We start from the raw sequence: 20,340 nt of genomic DNA on the forward strand, positions 1-20,340 counted from the left end.
ACTATTGTTGAGGAGGAAGTGAATTCATGTGTTTTCCTTTTTTGCCTTAATATTAGGATGGGTACTTATTTAAAATCATTCTCATTAATTTTTTTCATTCATTCTGAAGTAATAGAAAAAAATAGACACCTACTCTGGGTCCAACAGTAGATGCTGAAGGAAATACAACAGAGTACATGAGATAGTTATTTCATTTAAGGAGCTCTCACAGGGAAGGTGAACAGCACAAAGTTGATTGATGTGAAAAAAACAAACAGTACATCAAGGATTAAAATAAGAGATACCATGTTATTGTTAATTGAATTTTACTTATAAATTAATTCTTAACAGAAAGAATTAGAGGTGCTTAAGCAATGATATAGGCCATAAGATGAATAAAATAAAAATGAGAAATCAGAACAAAGGAAACTGGAAGAAACAAATAAGCTCCTTCTAAGAGTTAATACCAAGCATCAATACGGTTGCTGGTGTTGGCCATAAGAATTGGTTCTGAGCATCCTGACACTCAGGGAAAGGGAGCATGGTTTACTCTAGGCTTTCATTATCAGAGTGGAAAATGATCTATTATATAAGTAAGTGGCACATCAGTGGCCCAGTCAATAAATGCTATGAGTATGGTTGGTCCCATTCTCTGTTTTGGGAGGGGAATATGCTGGTATGATCCCTGAGGTCTCTTCTAGCTTTAAGATTTAGATTCTTGTCAGGGTTCCTTTCAATTCAGATTTTGTTATAGCTAGTCTGCATTTTCACTTTTAACGGGATCCCCTCATCTACTTAATGAGCAAAATGACAAAAGGAAACTTTTCTGCCTTCACATGATAAAAATTAATTTCTGCTCTCATCAGACCTGAACTTTCTGACCTAATTGTACACTTCAAGCTATGCAAAAACAATTTTTATCTCAAAGTTCTTTCACTTTGCTTTGGGCCATCAGCATAACTAACCAGAAGTAATAGCATCCTCTAACCCAGTAATAACTGTGACTAGAGATTTGTTTACTTTAGGTAACTCTGTAGAAATATACGTTGAAGAAGGAGGGCATATTTTTCTTTTGTGACTTAATATAAATAGTTATTAATTTCCAGAAAATTATATACAATGCACAAAGAATGAATGGGGCACTGCTAATTACTTCCATATGTGCTAACTCACCTTATTCTTAAACATTTTTATTATGTGCTTTAAAGATGAGAGATACTGTGGCTCAGAGAGATAAGGTAACATGTCTGGCAATAAGTAGAAGGGCTAAGACATAAGCCAAGTATGACTCAAAACCCTATCTGTTTCCTTTCCATTATGCCGTGCAACCAACAGGTTTCAAGTGAGTTGAGTTCATCTTACTTGTTAATGGTATCATTATCAATGAGACCAGTGAAATTTTTTTCTCAGCATTCTGAAAGTTTTAGAATGTTCTCATCTCTCTCCCAAAATATATACATCATCTTACCTGAAATTCACAATTTGGATAGTACGACCTGAAAACACTGAGAAGCTTTTCAACGTGTAACTCTTCCTGTGCCGTATGCTTTCTGAGAATGTGAGCGTAAGCGATCCAAAACACGGACATGAAAATGTTAAAAAGGACTTTATTTTCAAGTTATGGGACACTGTGTGCCAGGCATCGTTCTAAGTGTTTTACACTCACTATTGTATTAATAATATTTTCATTTCATAAAGTGGAAACTGAAGCCCAGAGAGTATAAATAATTTGCTCAAAGTCACACAGAGCTGGGGTTCGAATGCAAACTCTAGACTCTGTTCTGTCAACCACAATTCTGTGCTGCCTAAGCCTCTGCTCCTCAGTCGGAATGAGTTATAAGTGCATATGCCTCTTATTTTTGTTACACGAAATATTATCTATTTCAATTTCGGCTCCAATTGAGAAGGTATTCTTCCTACCAAGGTAAACTAAACACCTCCTTCCTTCAGTAGGCCAAACCAGACTCTGCATATACATACAAGCAGACAGAATTATTCCTAGTGTATTAAATAAAGCACATTGTAGAGCTCATTGGAAGAGCTCACACCCTTAGCAATATCATTGAAATGTGTTGGTTCTTAAAGTGAGTGTTGGCTAGCTAATCAGTTGAGACTGTGAGTTTTTATGACCTTTCAGTGTAGACTAGAGAGCCACAAGAACAGGGCCGAGCACTTCTTAGAGAGTTATCAGATCCCTGAACTAGAGAAGAACCCACATAGCCATACCTAGATTTATACATTCATACAATTTCCTAAGTGGAAGTTTATGCCAGACCCTATCACATAAATATTGATATATTTTTCATTCCATAACTGAGTTATTTTATTCTCAACTAATTTTCAAACAGCATAAAATTTCCAAGTTAATAAAAACAACTCTGGATATCACTTCGCTATGGGTATATTTCTAGTTTGAGTACGTTCTACCTGAACAATAGTATCTGTCAATAGTTCTACCCGAACAAAGTTCTACCTGAACAAAGATTCTGTCATTCAAAGTTCAAACATTCAGGTAAGTAATCCTCTGTATAAAAATAATTCATGCTTCACATTATACGGATTCTGAGAGATGAGTAACCAATCCCAGGCATTATGTAAGATGTCAAGCATAATGAATGAACCAAGACAGAGCATCCTCCTTTCCAAAGGCCAGGAGTCAGTTTTGATGGGACTTTTGTCTGTACTGGCTTCTGATTTTCCATCAAAATTAATGTCTACAATACAATTGAGGTCCTGAAACACAGTTGAGAAAGTCAAGAAGATGGGTACAATGAGAACTTTCACAAGCTGTGCTGGTGACTATGAGAATGTTGTTGTGGTGAGATATTTTATGTGTCAACTAGACGTGGCCATGGGGTTCTCAGATATTTGGTCAAGCATTATTCTGGGTGTGCCTGTGAATGTGTTTTTGGATGAGATTAACATTCAGATCAGTAGACTGAGTGAAATAGATTACCCTCCATTAGGATGGCTCTTATCCAATCAGTTGAAGGTCTGTATAGAACAGAAAGGCTCCCTGGAGTAAGAAGAACTCTTTCTGCCAGATTGCCTTGAGCTGGGATATCAGTGTTTCCTTTGCCTTTGAACTGAGATATCGACTCTTCGTGGGTCTTGAGCTTGCCAGCTTTCAGACTGGAACTTACACCATTTGCTCTCCTGGCCCTCAGCCCTTTGGACGGACTAGAACTATACCATCCATTCTCCTACCTTTCCAGGCCTCTAGTTTGCCAACTGAGATCTTAGGACTTCTCAGACTCTGTAATGCATGAGCCAATTCTTCATAATCAATCTCTTTAGAGATTCCCATGCATATATACAAATACTATATATATATATATATATATATATATATATATATTCTTTTTGTTCTGTTTCTCTGGAAAACCCTGACAAATATAGTTGCCTTTTCAGAAAGTTAAGGGCAGATGGTTTATTCCTTTCCCAATACTCTGAGGCATATTGTTCCATTTTTCTCTGGAGCTGAGGTCTCTTATCAAAGAAATCAAGAGGTTCATTTTCAAGGACAAATTATTAGCTCTGCCTGTCTGTGAGAAAATGATAAGGCTAAAGAAAAGTGAATTCTGTCATTGCTTTAAATTGTTGTAATGGCCGCATGATGGCTGCATATATCTCTGGGGAATAAACAGTTTTTCATCACTTTTTAGTGGGTCTTTCTGTCTCCTCATTAGCTCTGAATTCAGAGCTAAAAAAATGAGTAGGTAGAAAAATCTGGCAGCTAGAAGGTCGCTTTTTTCATGAACCCCTTCCTCATCTTTCTTAACCTGCTTTTTCCCACCCAATGTATACCACAACAGCAGCTAAAGGGAAAAAACTCTCTTCCTCCTCTGATCTTAGCATAAGGTTATCTGAGGCTCATCTATGACACATCACTTTATACCTACATGACTGCTGGAGTGATTATAGTTATTTATAATATTGACTAGTCTTTAGTAACCCCTAATGGCAGGCTCCATGTAACACTCAAACTCTTAGCTAGTGCTATGTGTGATGGAACAGAACAAATATTTATTGAATGCCTCAGTTAGTGGTGATTGGTTGAATATACCATTCTGTATATTTGGCAGGGGATTATACAAAATTTGGAGTCTCACCAGGTATGTTACAGTGGTCAGGTGAAGTTAGACTTTCCCACATGCTTTAGATATTGGCCATGAATTCCTCATGCTTAGCATGGTTAAACTCAGTTGTCCATTCATACTACCTTTGCTCTGTTGAATGGGATGAATGGACATGTCTTCTGACTTTGACTGATCATTTCCATCTAACTATGACTATCTTTCTTTTATCTTTATTACATAAAATTGAATGTCATATCTATGTATAGTTGCTTATAATTCACATTTTATATATAGTTGCCTTACTTATCCTGAATTCCAAAAAAAGATCCTACATAAAACAATCAACAATTTCTAGATCCTTAAAAATAGTTTTTGAAGAGAGTGGTAAAAACATAATTTTTCAAGAAAATTGAAGTCAGATGCATAATCTGAAAGAAGGTATCAAACATGAGAACTCAGTATGTTCTAGTCAAAAATTAAATGTATATTTAACTCATATTTATGGAAGGAAGCAATACTAATAATTCTGTGGTCAAGAAGTCTACCTCAACTTTACCTAAAAGAAAAATGCTAATTATTTTAAGGAAGATGCCTCTCCTTGATCATATGGGTGAATATTTGTGAATTTTTTTGAGTGTATCTGGATTTAGTCTTCAGCCAAAACATACATCTGAAGTTTCAGACTGACTTTTCTACAGCTGATAGAATCAGCCTCATTTCCTTCTAGTCTGCTATTCAAATCAGTGGTTTGTCTATTATTTGTTTTAGGAGCATTAGTTTCTATAATTCAAAATTAAAGTCTAAATGGGCTTTTTATTACATTTAAAAATCAATTATAGCTAAAGTTGGCATTATGTTAATACCATTATTTTAAACAAAATAAAAGATGCTTCAGTCTCCCCTTAAAATGAGCTGACACTTTGTCAGCTTCCCAATTGTCTTTCATCTGTAACTTCTCCTTGATAACCAATCCATGAAGCGGGGGGACGGGACTTCTCCAGAACAGTGCAAAGCACCAGCCAATGTAAAGCTACCCACTTTGCCTGGATGTACTATATTTATGCTTTGTTTTGCTTTGTTTTTCCCAATGTTTTTTCTGTTGCATTTCTAGACTATGTAGATGGAAATAAGAATAAAAAATATGGCGATAAGGTGAAATAGAGTTAACAATATAAAAATAACTTCTTTATTCATTTGATCTATTATGTAGAAGATAAATGATGAAAAGTTAAAAGCATAATAATTTTCATTTCTAATTCTTTGAAGGTAAACTATGATGATTATTCAGGACATTTGCTGTGAAAATGTTATCAGAGTCACTCATAATTTTCAAGGCTTTATTTTTCCAATTTTTTAAAAAGTTACATGATCTTACAAGTTTACTTCATGTATTTCTCATTTTATATATACCAAAGGTGGTTATTATTGAGAACCTAAGAGATTTGTCATGTATATAAGTACCAGGTAGGATGTAGGAAGGTAAAAATCCCCCAAACAATTATAATTTCAAAACAATAGGAAGATTCAACATTATCATTTTCCTCTGCCCAATAATCTTTTTCAATTTCTGTTGCTCCATCATCCAAAATTTATTCAGTTTAAAACTAAGGATGGCAAAGCATGAGCACTTCTTTAAGTGATAACATTTTAGGCTGTTAACTGTGGTTTATAACATCATCTCTTTGGATGCCAGGACCAGGCTTTGTTAGAAAGTAGAGAAGACAGCAAACACACACTCTTTACTTCTGAGAGAGGGCAAGCTGACCACAGAAACAGAACAGACCAGGAACAGTAGGTTCTGAGCAGAGGAAAATTCCGCAGGCTTTATGCATTTACCAGAACTGGTTCCACTCATCCCAGCCCCAGAGCACTGAGGCACATCATTGTATATTCTCCGGGACTGCATTTTTTTAACACAAGATTTCCTAAATATTTTAGTTGCCATGTAATGTTTTCCTTTGTGCTATTTCACTCTGTCCTCAGACCGATTGATCTACTTTGTCTCTTTCTTGGGATTTTACCCGGGAATATTTTCAGAGAAAGAAAATTAACTTACCTGGTGTTTCTGTGGCTTTGATTGAACTCTGAATCTCAGCTTTAGAGGAAAGAAAAGAAAATTGCTAAAATTAAATGTTGAATATCAAATGTACTCTCACAATTATTTCAGGTGGTAAATAGATATAGATCTTAGCTCATTTCTGATTTACTTTCATCAAATCATAAAATCAAGAGGCTTCCTGATTAGAAGAAACTTCAGAGCAGGGGTCAGCCAACTTTTTCTTAAAGGGCCAAATAGTATTTTAAGCTTTGTGGGTCATAAGTCTCTAGTGACTATTCAGCTTTGCCATTGTAGTGTGAATGCAGCTATACGTAATACCTAAAGAATATGTATGGCTGTATTCCCATTAAACTTTATTTACAAAAACAGGTGTGGGTCTGGATTGGCCTGTGAGCTGTATTTTGCTGAATCCTCTTTTGGAGCAGCTAGTACAACCCCACATCTTGAATACGCCTAGATAACACAGACAACTACGAAACTTTGGTAGGTACTTCATGAGTGGCACTGCCATGTGTCATATTCCTACTAAGATATTGTGCATCTCCTGACCTGAGGAAGATTCAGAATGGTTCATACAGATTCCTCTGAAACTTAGGGAATTCCTCTAAAGTAAATATAGCTCAGAAGAGCTTCTACATATAAAATCACCTGAGAGAATTATAATCAAAGATCACTTCAACAACTTGGAGTGTTTGCACCATGAACCAAGATTTGCCAAATGAAAAAGTATAGAAAAAAATTGAAACAAATAGAAGCCCAATAATGATAGTTTAAAAATATTCACTTGCTTCCTGTGTATTTTCACTTGACTGTCTCACCAGCATCTCAAATTTAACATGCCTGAAACAGAACTCTTTTTTATTGAAGTATAGTTGATTTATAATGTTGTGTTAATATCAGGTGTACAGCACAGTGATAGTAATTCAGTTTATATATATATATATATTTTTTTTATATATATTCTTTTTATTCTTTTTCAGATTTTTTCCCCTTATATGTTATTATTTCCCCTTATATGTTATTACAAAATATTGAGTATAATTCCCTGTGCTATATAGTAAGTCCCTGTTGGTTGTCTATTTTACATACAGTAATATGTATATGTTAATCCCAAACTCCTAATTTATCTTTGGTAGCCACAAGTTTGTTCTCTATGTCTGTGGGTCTATTCCTGTGGGTCTATTCCTGTAAATAAGTTCATCTGTATCTTTTTGTTTTAGATTCCACATATAAGCAGTAGTATAATATTAGACTTTCCCTGTCTCACTTACTTCACTTAGCATGATAATCTCTGGGTCCATCCATGTTGCTGCAAATGGCATTATTTCATTCTTTTTTATGGCTGAGTAATATTCCATTGTATCTATATACCACATCTTCTTTACCCATTCATAACTCTTGACTAGCATCCTCAAACCCACCTCCGCCCTCACCATCTTAGATCAAAGCATGGTACAATTGTCTCCCAGGTGCACAAGCCTCATTTCCCTCCACTCTAGTCCACCACTCTGCCTCATCTGCTCAACAGTACTTTTATCACTCCAGGGACATTGATTCTTTAAAAATATGCTTGTTGTTAGTTAGAATGTAACTCCAGGAGGACAAAGATTTCTTGTTTTACTCAGAGCTGTAATCGCAGAGCCTACTACCAGGTCTCTGGTAAAAATATAAGGAATGAACGAATAACAGTAGAAAGTAATAATAATAAACCTAATTCTACCTCTTTGAATTCAATTTTTAAGAGAAAATGAATGCCTTACTTAATATTCCTGCTTGGATAATTACAGCTACTATTTTTCAAGCAACTCTTAAGATCAGTTCCATATATTAATTGCTGATGTCTACGAGAAAGACATTATTATTTCCATTTTGCAGATCTGCAAATATTAGTTGAAAGCAGTGAAACTGCTTTCTCAAAGGGAGGACCGTGATTATAATTCAGGCCTGTTGGTTCTAAGGTCCATTCTCTTTCACTCAAAGAGACAGCTTTTCCTTCCACTAAACTGTTCTGAGTGGAAAGCTTATGTAATTAATTCCTACTTTTGATAACTAGTTAAAATACTTTTGGACACGGCATAATGTTGTATTTGAAAGTTGCAGTTAAAATATTTATCAGCTGCCAGAGGATTAGAATACAAATGAAATCCAAACCTTTTGTTCCTCCTGCTTTTAATATCAGGTCATAACCTTCTTGCTGATAGACTTTACAGAGAATGAAAAATTTTTAAACTCATATCAGACAAAACCTTCTGACTAGCCTTTTTTGCATTTTTTTCATCCTTCAAAAATGCATAATGAGAGAATGGACTTGGGGACACAGGGAGGGGGAATGGTAAGCTGGGACCAAGTGAGAGAGTGGCATGGACATATATACAGTACCAGTTGTAAAATAGATAGCTAGTGGGAAGCAACCGCATAGCACAGGGAGATCAGCTCGGTGCTTTGTGACCACCTAGAGGGGTGGGATAGGGAGGCTGGGAGGGAGACGCAAGAGGGAGGGGATATGGGGATGTATGTATACGTATAGCTGATTCACTTTTTATACAGCAGAAACTAACTCACCGTTGTAAAGCAGTTATACTCCAATAAAGATGTTTTTTAAAATGCATAATGATTTTAGAGGGACATATCACGCACAAGAGAAATAACTGTGCCTTAAAGATGTAGCTGAATATTAAAAAAATAACATATAACAATTCAAAATCCGGCCTTCCCTGGTGGCGCAGTGGTTAAGAATCTGCCTGCCAATGCGGGGGACACGGGTTCAAACCCTGGTCCAGGAAGATCCCACATGCTGCAGAGTAACTAAGCCGGTGCACCACAACTACTGAGCCTGCGCTCTAGAGCCTGCGAGCCACAACTACTGAGCCTGTGTGCCACAACTACTGAAGCCCACACACCTAGAGCCGGTGCTCCGCAACAAGAGAAGCCCACTCCCAGCAACGAAGAGTAGCCCCTGCTCGCTGCAAACAGAGAAAAGCCCGCGCGCAGCAACAAAGACCCAAACGTGGCCAAAGAAAAAATAAATAAATTTATTAAAAAAAATTCAAAATCCTTTTATTGAATCTTAAGAGGTCCAGACTTTTATATATGAATGAATATATTATTATTCTGAGAACAAAATTCTGTAAATCTTAAATATTTAATCAATACTGGAATACATATACCTTTTTATCCTAAAATCAAGGATGTATTATTCTGAAGATAATAAAGTGTTTTCATATGGCATACTATTTTCAAATTTGGAATCAGTTCTGTGGATATAAAATCTTAATAGAGAGGAATGCTATGGAATATGGCTAAAGTATTATTCTTGTTTTTTTTTTATTTATAAATTTCATAATGCAAATGTGTTTTTAAGAAAAGGAAGTAGGTGAAGTCAAATAGCAAATAAGTGTGTAACCTAGTCTCAAACTTAGATGTTTAGTAAAAACCAAATCCTTAATCAGGGTGGCTGGCAACTTAAAATTTCTTGGTTGAGTTTGTCTCTAATATGAAACTGAAGTCTTATGAAATGCAAATGAATTTTGAAATGCTAAACTTTAATCCACAGTTTAATCCAAAGCTAAACTTTGCTTAAACTGTCAGCTTTTAAAACAGAAATAATAAGCAATAATACAACAAGTAACTTTGCTAAATATTCTTATCTTATGAAGGCCATTATATTTACAGCTATATATAGCTGTATGTAATTACACACAGAACATGATTTATCATTAACAGGCCCAGGAGAAAAAATATATACAGCCATTCCCATATATAATTCTTTTCTGATTTGCTTAAAAATAATTTACTAGGACCAATTCAGATTTTCCTTCTTATTTCCACCCCCCACCCCCTTCCAAACAAAGCATTGACTGAGCCACTGTACATGAGATGAGTTCTGGTTTGGCTAAACTGTGACTTGTGACTAAGACCTTGTTATCCTGAGTATTCCTCCTTTATCAGCCCACATGAAATGATACAAACTAATTAAATATCATGTAAGAAACATTGTAATTAAGTTCCCAAATAAATGTCATAGATAAATGGTGACATTCACAAGAGAACTAATGAGGATAGGTGATCAGATAAATTAGTGTTTCCCAAAGTATAAGATGCATAGCATTGTAAGAGAGATTCTATGAGGCAGTACTGGAAAGTGGCATTAAATAAGATTGAAACACTAAATGAGAAAGTTATTTTCTTTTCAGCTTTTTTGTTTGTTTCAATGACGAAGTTTCAAAATTTCAATTTGATGCAAATATGTCATTAATACGTAGCATGTGCTTATCATTTTTTTTTCACCCCACAGCGGGAAGAATGCAGTCCCCAACAATCACAAATTATTCAGTGGAGTTTTCCACATTTGGGAAAATCACAGGGGTCAGCACAGCACATCCAGAGTGCTATGGATAAGCCTCAACGGGGGAAAACCACCTTCATGATCCTGGTATCTCCCCTTCCAGGTAAGTATTTGATTTATTTTCTTAAACAAGGACAAGCAAGCCTCAAACTCAGAGCCTTTGGCAAGCAACAAAATCTAACTAGAATTTTGTTTTATTTTGCTTACATCATAGTGACTTTCTAGCTTCTGTTTATGCCAAGTCAAACTGGTTTTTCATTTATGATGGTTTACTTTTCAAACAAATTTAAGAATAAAAAGTGCATCACTTGAAAGAAAGTACTAAATAAATAATAGTGCAGATGGTGCGCGTATCTGGCAACACTCATTAAGTTGTGGGAAATACTGAGGTAGCATCTTGCAGAGGCTCTTGATAGTTGTGTAGAATTTGAATAAGTAAGTGGAGGAAGGACAACGGGTTGAAAGAAGGACCATACAGATGAGGAGGGCAGCATGAACAAATACTGCAGTCAGGAATAAATCTGGTAACAGCAAGAGAACCACCCTGGTGAGAATCACAGGTTTATATTCAACCAGCCTGTCAGTCCGTCAGTCTCTCATATTGATTGAACTCCTACTCGTCAAGCATATGACGCACCCAATTAAAAGCTAGTTGTTGTCTAATTCCTTCAGATACCTTATGTAAAACAGTTGTAATGAGAACAAGTGTGGTATAGTGACTTTTATGGGATTTGAGGCGAGAAAAACAGGGTCTGAATTTCATCTTTTAATTTAACCTTGGCCAAGTCACTTAGTCTTTCTGAACCTGTTTCCTTATTTGTGAAACTGGTATCATAAATACCAACTTTGCCTGGCTTTTATAAGGACTGTCATTAATAAAAGAATAGCTAAAATGTGTTATTTACTTTCCAGACACTGTTTTAAGCTTTATATATTTTTACCTCTTTTAATCGTCACATGAATCCTGTAAGGGTGTAGTCTTATTACAACCACGTTACAGATGAGGAAACTGAGAAGTTAAGGAGCTTACCAAAGGCCCCAGTCCAAATAAATGGTTGTGCTATTATTTGAACCTAAGCTATCTGATTTCAGAATCATTGTTTGTAACCAATAAGCTAACTTCCTCTTGGCATGATTGTAGATCCCTTTTTTTTTTTATTTTAAGAAGGTTGTGGTGTCTTGAAAAGCACAGGCTTGGGCAGAGGCCATCCTCATGTTCAACCAGTAGTATATCTGAAGTGGCTACTTGATTACTACAATTATATATGATTTTTGTGTTAAACAAACTCCATACTAAACTAGGATAAATTATGCAAAAAGGAAACATATACGATAAACTATTTGTTACATATAAATGTTATGAACTCTGACTAAATAACTTACTGATTACTTATAAATGTTACTCGTTTTTACTTAACAAAAGTCAGAGTTTTCCCTTCAGATTTCCAGTCTGTAATATTGTATATGCTGTGGTAGCAGAAGCTCTAAGTGGCAAAAACCTGAGAAGTATTTTTATCCACGCACTTGCCTTAGTAGAGTTATGTCCTGGCATTTGCCCATCTCAATTTGTGTTCTACCTATAACCTTATTCCACATTCTCTCCTCAGCTAAGATAAAATCCACCAAAGGGAGAAAGAGCAATGGTCTCTCCTTCCCTGTCAATCTCTTACAGTGTGAACTATACCTGCTTTCAAATCTGGTTATAGATATCTGAATGACTAAGTTTCCAGCAAGAAAAGCATCTATTTTGCTTTCTCCCCTCCATCTTCCTTTTACTTCTCTATTCTCTCTTCAGAAACCATCAGGTATGCAAAGGAAATGAAAAGAGTCAGAGAGGATGCCACATTTTTAAGCCACTGGCAGAAACAGGGAACTCAGAAAGAGAAGATTTGTAATTTTACAACAGAGTTTTACGTCCAATTTTCCCACAGTTTAGATACTGGAGGATGGGGACTCCTGTGATTGACATTTCTTTGAATCACTCCTCAGTGCCCAGTGAGGTAGCCCTACCAATGGACAGTGACAAATGCATGGATGTTGAAATCTAGGCATAACAAGGGTAAATTCAGGACACGGTCTGGGGTGGGTTAAGTGGTGACATCCCCCTCCCCCTGACTTCCTTGGAAAGATATGTGTACCTAGAACTGGTGAATACAGACTTATTAGAAAAAGGATCTTTGCCAGTGTAATTATGGATCTTGAGATGAAATCATTCCGGATTGGGGTGGGCCCCAAATCCCAAGAAATTGTCTCTATAAAAAAAGAAGACACAGACAGAAGAGGAGACACAGAAGGGAAGGCCGTATGTAGACACACAGGGAAAGAGACAATGTGAAGACAGAGGCAGAGATTAGAGTGATGTATCTCTAAGCCAAGGAATGCAGAGAATTACTGGCAATTTCCAGAAGCTAGGGGGCATGTCAGGTCACCGATGCTCTCCAAAAGATTTTTAGTGAATAAATTAATTTACTAATTAATCCAAAGGGCCCACGTTTCTTTATAAAGTCAGATCACTGAATTAATGAGGATTTCTATCTTAAAAATCCTAGTATTGTAGAAATTTGTCTTCTACAGGCAGAATAAAAGAATAAAACAGGAGAAATACACACAACTTTAAGAGAATGGGAAACAATTAGAAATGTTTGGAGAACATGCTTTTTTGATCTACATTCCACCTTTCTAGGGGGTAAAGCAACAGACCTCAATAGCTCTACTCTAAAACAAGCCTGCATTTGAGATAATGTACCCACAGTGCCTTTATCTGAGAGTCACTCTGCGAGGACCCATTGCCCATATGTTTAAGAGGTGTTCAACCTTCCCCTGCCTATAGATTGTTTTGTTCTCCTTCTGTTTCTCTGTCTTGGTTCCACTAATTTTGAATGCTTGTGTGTGTGAGGGGTGGAGATGGAAAGGGAGCATTGCCCTGCTAACCAGGAATCTGGGCAGACTCCTGGCCTCATCAGGCACCGATGGAAATGTGTGCAAACTCATTATATCAAGTGGAGTCCATGCTTAGCAGGAAGCACCTTGAGGAATGAGAGAGATCTAGGGAGGATGGCTGCCCAAAGAATGAGTTTTATAATAAAATTTCTAAAGGACTTAGCGTAGAACTGGTTAATCAAATGGCAAATGCAAAGGGAAGCAGTAAGTACCCTTCTTTCATTACCTTGCTTTCCAGGGTGTTTCATTTTTCAAGAAATGATTTTGTGGGTGTATTTTTTAAACTACTTGGAAGAAAGCCACTTCAGACTGTGTTTAGAAGCTAAATAAATACAGGAGTCTCCAGAACTGAGATGCAGAGGGCATTTTATTGCATGAATCAAGGCAGAATTAGGAACCTCAAGTGACCCATGGGATTGACCACAGACTTCTAAGTGCTAATTTTAATAAACCATGGTTCTTGAATGACATTTTCCACATCAGGCACTGCCTGGGTGGGTGTCAGGGCAAAGTACAAATTATTTGACTTTAATCCTCAACTACTACACATTTTGCAGATGCGTACTCACTTTTATTCTTGTTTGTCTTGGGTGCAGTCATATTATGAGATGGATGAGGTTTTGGTTTGCCAAAGGTACTTTTCAGACATATATTGCCTACAAAATAGGTTCTACTCATCAGAGCCCAAAACACTACCACAAAAAAATGTTCTTCTTATGAAGGAAAAATTACCCTCTTCTTTAAGTTCCTTTATGTGGTGACTAATTAAATAAAATGATTAGTTTACAATTATGGTGTGAAATTCAACTTTTTCTAGATAACCTTTTTTATGTCGTGCCTAAGATGATTACAATAAAAAAGGGGGGAAATGGAGGTTCTCGATGTGTTTCTAGACAACAGTGGGCCTTTGGCGTCCACAGTCCCCACTTGCTGTGTCATTCTACCCTAGAGGTCTCCCAAGAAGAGACTTGGAGACTGTGAGTCACCTGTAGCTGCTTTTTCTTAAGGACTATGGGTATGCCAACAGTACATCCTGTATTTATAATGAACGGGATCTGATAAGGCTCTTACAGAAGATTGCTAGCTTTTCTACTCAGGATAGTTTGACTAAAAGTACTGATTACTTCCAGTCACAGAGGCCAGAGTAAGGAAAGTCCTTGTTGTGAAGATACATGTGGACTGGAACTGGAAATCTGTCAGGAATCAGGGGACCTCTCAGAACTGCTACTCTCTCTGTCTCGCCTGAACAACTTCATCTTGCTCGCCGGGTCTCTCTATTTCCGCACATAGTCTCTCTCCATTCTTCTTCTACCAACTCTGCTTACTCATAATACCTGCTTCCTTATGCTGCAGGCATACACACCAATCACCGTGGCTGTCTCAGACTCACTCTACTAAAACCTTGCTACCTTGGTTTCTTTGGGTTTTCTAGTTCAGATTACCCAGAAGGGAATTTATTGGCCTAGATCAACATTCTCTTTCTTTTTGTTTTTAAACAAATCTTTATTTGGAAACTCACCACTTAATGCACTCATTTTAAGTACACAACCCAATAATATTTAGTAAATGTATATAGGGTTGTGTGGCCATCACTATACTACAATTTTAGAACCTTTTCTTCAACACAAAAAACTTCCTTGGGTCTTTCTGCAGTCAATCCCCAGGCCCATCTCCAGGTGTAGGCAGCCACTTATCTGCTTTCTGTCCCTATAAAAATATCCTTTCTGGATATTTCACAGAAACGGAATCATATACGTTGTATTTTGAGAAAGACTTCTTTCACTGTATGATGTTTTTCAGATTCATGCTATTACAGAATGTATCAGTATTTTGTTCCTTTAAATTGCTGAATAGTATTCTATTATACAGATATCCCATGTTTTGGAATATTACAGATGAATTCCAAATGGAAAATCAAATGAGATATTCTATTTCGCCAGTTAATGGACATTTGGATTATTTTCAGTGTTTGACTATTATGAATCATTCTATTCTTAACACATTAACCACACCCTGTTTTGATTACTATAGCTTTAGAGTAAGTTTTGAAATTGGCTGTGTTCGAGTCTTCCAATCTTGTTGTTCTTTTTCAAAAGTGTTTTGACTATTCAAGGTCCTTTTCATTTCCATATATATTTTAGGATTGGTTTATCAATTTCTATGCAAAAAACCTGCTGGTATTCTAATAGGGATTGCACTGACTATTTTATCAATTATTGATCAACTTGGAAGCAACCGCCGTCTTAAAATATCAAGTCTTCCAATCCATAAACATGTAATGTTTGTCTATTTATTTATTTATTCTTTGCAATGTTAAATACGTATTTGAATTTTAATCGTGAGGTTATGCTGATGCCTTTGGTTTCAATATGATAATGCAGTGTTTTTTTCCTTCCCCCATTCTGTATTTGTATCTCCCCTTTTCACATTGAGAACACATCTATATGTTTTTTCAATCTTGTAGTACCAAGTATTTAGATTCGCTATATTCATTTCAATAAAACAAACTCATCAAGTGAATTTCAGGATTTCTCTGCAGTGTTTTCCTTTTCTCTCCCCCTTTTTATCTGTTCTACTGAGGAGGGTATGCAGTTAAGACTATGTTGTTTAAAGTACTTGGATTCTTTTTGTGTGCTTTTTTAACAATTTTATATATGGTTAGGTAAAGTGTTTCTGTTTGCATTTAACTTTTTCTATTTCTGTCTTTGTTGATGGTTATATACTTAGAAACAAATATATTTGTTATGAAAACTGGTGGTAGATTATTACAGTATAAAACCTAAGGAAGCAAATGTTCAAAACATTCATCATTGGCTTTTAAAATTTTTTAAACATACAGAAGCAACACACTCATATTCTACTTTTCTTTCCCCCGTGATTCCATATTTCTTGTGAACCCTTGAAATGGCTTCATGTGGCTAAAGTCAGAATCAAAATGATGTCATTTTTGCATCTCACTAGCACTTTCCCACCGGCAGTAATGTTTTAAAGTCTGATTTCTTTGCTCAAGTACCAGATGTAATTGTACTAATGAAAAATTTTCATTTTTGATCCTTAGTGGGCTTGTCTGAATCACTAAAACTAACAAGTGGTCTTTTCACATAATACTAAAATAAATGTATTATTTAAATTGTGTGTGCATTACATTAAAAATGCATATATTGCCTTTCGCTCCCTGCTCTGCTGTGTCTGGCCTGTTGGCTCACACCTGCCACATCTCCCAGATGTGCTCTGATACCAGGCTCCACATTGTGAATGTCCAGAGCATGTGATCAGAATAGGCTCAGCTCTGCTTTGGCTTTGGGGGTCCCTTAGTTCTTTTGCTCCTCTTGCCTGGAAACTGACCCCATGATGTGTCCTTTTTAGGGTCCCAGACACCCACTAGAGCCCCTCCAGGTGATGTGCCAGGTATCACTGACTAGTCTTACTTAGTTCAGTTATACTCATATGACTGTCTGCCTTAAGACAAAAAACTCAGGGAGGTGGCAGCATGCAATAAAGAAGAGAACACAGGGCAAGGAATCAGATATGCCCAGGTGTTAATTCTGGTACTCACTAGCCCTACTGATGGGGACAAATCTTTCTTGATAATTCACTCCGTTGCCTCATTAGATCACTGGCTTATGATAAAAGGATATAACTCAGGGGCAGCCAGATGGAAGAGATGCACAGGACAAGGTATGGAGAAAGGACGTGGAGCTTCCATGTCCTCTCCTAGTGCACCACTCTCCTCAAATCTTCACATGTTCACCAACTCAGAAATTTCCATTTATATATTTAATTTCTCACAGAAGTGTTTTATAGTTCAGTGTACAAATCTTGCATTTCTATTGTTAAATTTACTCTTAAATACTTTATTCTTTCTGATGCTATTATGAATGGAATTGTTTCCTTATTTTTTGGATTGCCATTGCTAACATAAAGAAATATGATTTATTTGTGCATATCTTGTATCCTCTGGTATAGAATACTCTTTATTAGTTCTAGTAGCTTTACTGTGAGATCTTTGGGTTTTCTACATAGATAATGATGCAGTCTACTGAGAGAAACACATTTATTTCCTCCTTTCCAATCTGGATGAATGATTCTATCTGTCCCTTTCTATCTATCTACCTATCTATCTATCAGCTTATTGTACTATCTAGAACCTCTAGTTATAATTTTGAATAGAATTGGGGAGAGTGGAATCTTTGTTTTGTTCCAGATCTTAAGAGTAAAGTATTAAGTCTTTCACTGTTAAGTATGATGTTTGCTGTATATTTTTCATAGATATCCTTTACCAGTTTGAGGAAGTTCCATTTTATTTATATTTAATTGAGTTTTAATTATGAGTGGGTGTTATATTTTGTCAAATACCTTTTCTGCATTTACTGAGTCTACTAATATGGTGTATTACATTACTTGATTTTCATATGTTAAACCAACCTTGCATTCCTGGATAAATTCCATTTGTTCATTCTTTATATCACTTTTCATATGTTACAGATTTTTTTGTAATATTTTATTAAGGATATTTGTATCTGTGTTCATGATGGATATTGGTCTGTAGCTTTCTTTATTTGTGTTTTCTTTTCATTCTTTTCTATCTTTGGTGTTAGGGTAATACTGGTCTCACATAATTATCTGTGCGATGTTTCCTCTACATCATGAAAGAGTTTGAGAAGAATTAGTATTACTTCTTTTGTGAATATTTTGATAGAATCCACACTTGATGCCATCCTGCTTGGAGTTTTCTCCATGGGCCCATTTTAAATTTCTAATGCAGAATCTTAAATTGCTTTAGGTCTTTTCAGTGTTCCTATCTTCTTGAGGCAGTTTTAGCAATTTGTTTCTAAGAATTTTTCCGTTTCATCAAAGTTGTCTAATCTTTTGGCCAAGCTCACCTTTTTGTGCCAGGTGATATCATGGATTATTGCTCAGGCTTGGACTGATCCTCCTTGGCATCCACTCATTTGTGGCTATGGAGGGATAGAGTATCACTGTACAAAGCAATGTCGCTAAATGGTTGTCCCATTTGGTAGAGACTAGGAGAGAATATAAGTAAGGCATTGTTCTTTGGTAGCTGTGGGCTGGAAAACATTCTGAGTTTAGTTCTATCCAATATACTAGTTTAACATTTCAGCACAAATTCTTGTACTTACTCTTGGATTGGGGACTTTGTAATGTTGAAATAGCATTTGGAAGTGGAAGATTTATCACTGTTGTTCTTGTAGTGATGAACTCAGTCTTCGTGACACCTTTGGCTGTAGATCCTAATTATGTAAAAAAGAATGAGTAGCCATCAGGGGTGTAAACAATCACTAGATCATATCATTAATATTAATATAAACATCCAGTTACAACTTGAAGGTTAGTTACTTAAAGTCCTCTGATCAAGATACAGAAATCCAGTGTTTTGATGTCTGTCTTTTGGTGAGTCATTTAACTACATTTTTAAAAGTGGAGGGACATTAGACTCTCCTACATGTCTGATATAGGTTATTTCACTTGATCATAACAGTAATTCTATGAATTAAGTAGTAATTATCATAATTTTACGTATGATTCTGAAAAGTTATATAATTTTCCCACAGTCACAGAGAGCCAAACCTTTCTGATGTAAAACATAGCAGCTACCCTAGAAAGGGGGTGGTAAGGCAGTGGTAGTAGTTGAAAGTGGTAGTATGATTCCCATGCTGTCTAGGAGAGAATTTTCAGGTAGGTGGAATAGCAGGGAGGAGAGAGATAACAAGAAGTAAACAGAATAAACTTTTAATTGTATTTAGTTCATTTTGGGGGGGCAAAAAGGAAATTCAGCAACAAAGAAAAAATAAGCTGAGTTTTCAAAAATAGCATTGGAATAAGATTACTTTAAATAATCTATATTTGCACAAATATTATAAAACAAAATGATTGATGACCTTCAGTCTTTTCAAAGTCTAGCATGGGGAACATTGAGTTAGTAAAGAAAAGATAGGCATGCTGGTTAGTGCACGCTTAGTGTTAGCTAGATACGATGTTGGCTGGAGATGGGGGGAAGACAGTTTAATAGACTCCTACCACAAAGAGGTCTGGAAGCCTGAACTGCTGGTGCCTTCCAGAAGTGCCAATGAGCTTTCATTCTATGGCAATAAGCATCTATAGTGCAATGCAAATTCTTAGTGCACTTGAGAGATTCATGCTGGAGAAGTTTATAGTTTGCAGGAAGACCTCATAGACAGTGGGTAAATATGTCTTCAGGCAAAAAGCCTTTAGAAATTGATATGCTAAAGAAAGTGAATAAATTTGAATAGAGGCTACAGGATTGACACTGCATATGAGAAAGAATGAGTGAAAATGGTCACCAACTTCAGAGGAATCTTGATTAAATTGAGAGGGAAATACTTGAGGAAGAAAAGAAATGTCTTATTATGTAAGGAAAGCAGAAATTGATCTTTGTAATAGTATGGAAGTGGGAAAGTTACAGAAACTCAACACTTGAGGATGAAGGAACGTGGGGATAAAGATCTTGCTTCTCACTGGAACTCCAAGAACATATGCTTTGAAAACATCAGAACAGGAGTTCTTCTTCAGAAATCTTCAGAGAAGAATTCTTCTGCTGAGCTAAAATTGGAAAGCATGAAAAAGCTATCCTGATGGGCTAAAGAATTCCCTTGTATAAAGCAGACTCAACAGTCTCGGTGATGGGAAAAAATAGAATGTATAGCTAAGGAAGATGCGAGGAGCTGCCAGTTTACGAAAATACAAAGAGAAAAGGAGAATAATGGAGTAGCTGGGGGCACAACCCCCAAAATTTTATTTAGAGAATTGCTTATTATTAATGTGGAATATACTTCACAAATGAGAATAGAATTAGAGCCCACACTCAATTCAGGACAGGTTGTCAATTACACATGTCAATTAGGCCATGGAAGGAGACAGGAATGTTTTGAAAGTGATCCGAATATTTAGAAATATTC

The 20,340-nt window shown here is 36.2% G+C and overlaps 1 protein-coding gene and 1 non-coding gene across 2 annotated transcripts in view; both read right to left on the reverse strand.

Annotated features, from left to right (window-relative positions):
• EMCN (endomucin) overlaps window positions 1-20,340 on the reverse strand; it is a 94,813-nt gene that overhangs the window by 27,194 nt on the left and 47,279 nt on the right. The window contains exons 4-5 of the mRNA XM_029235437.1: window positions 18,544-18,654; window positions 6,115-6,153 (exon numbers count right to left, since the gene is read on the reverse strand). Of these exons, the coding sequence (XP_029091270.1) occupies window positions 6,115-6,153; window positions 18,544-18,654 (150 nt within the window). The remainder of the gene's footprint in view (window positions 1-6,114; window positions 6,154-18,543; window positions 18,655-20,340) is intronic.
• Window positions 10,411-10,573, reverse strand: LOC114903323. Its single transcript, XR_003795709.1, has one exon. It is a non-coding gene; the product is annotated as a U1 spliceosomal RNA (small nuclear RNA).

The sequence above is a fragment of the Monodon monoceros genome, unplaced genomic scaffold (assembly GCF_005190385.1).
Source record: "Monodon monoceros isolate NGI ecotype Baffin Bay Population unplaced genomic scaffold, NGI_Narwhal_1 Super_Scaffold_20, whole genome shotgun sequence".
Classification (NCBI taxonomy): Eukaryota; Metazoa; Chordata; class Mammalia; order Artiodactyla; family Monodontidae; genus Monodon; species Monodon monoceros.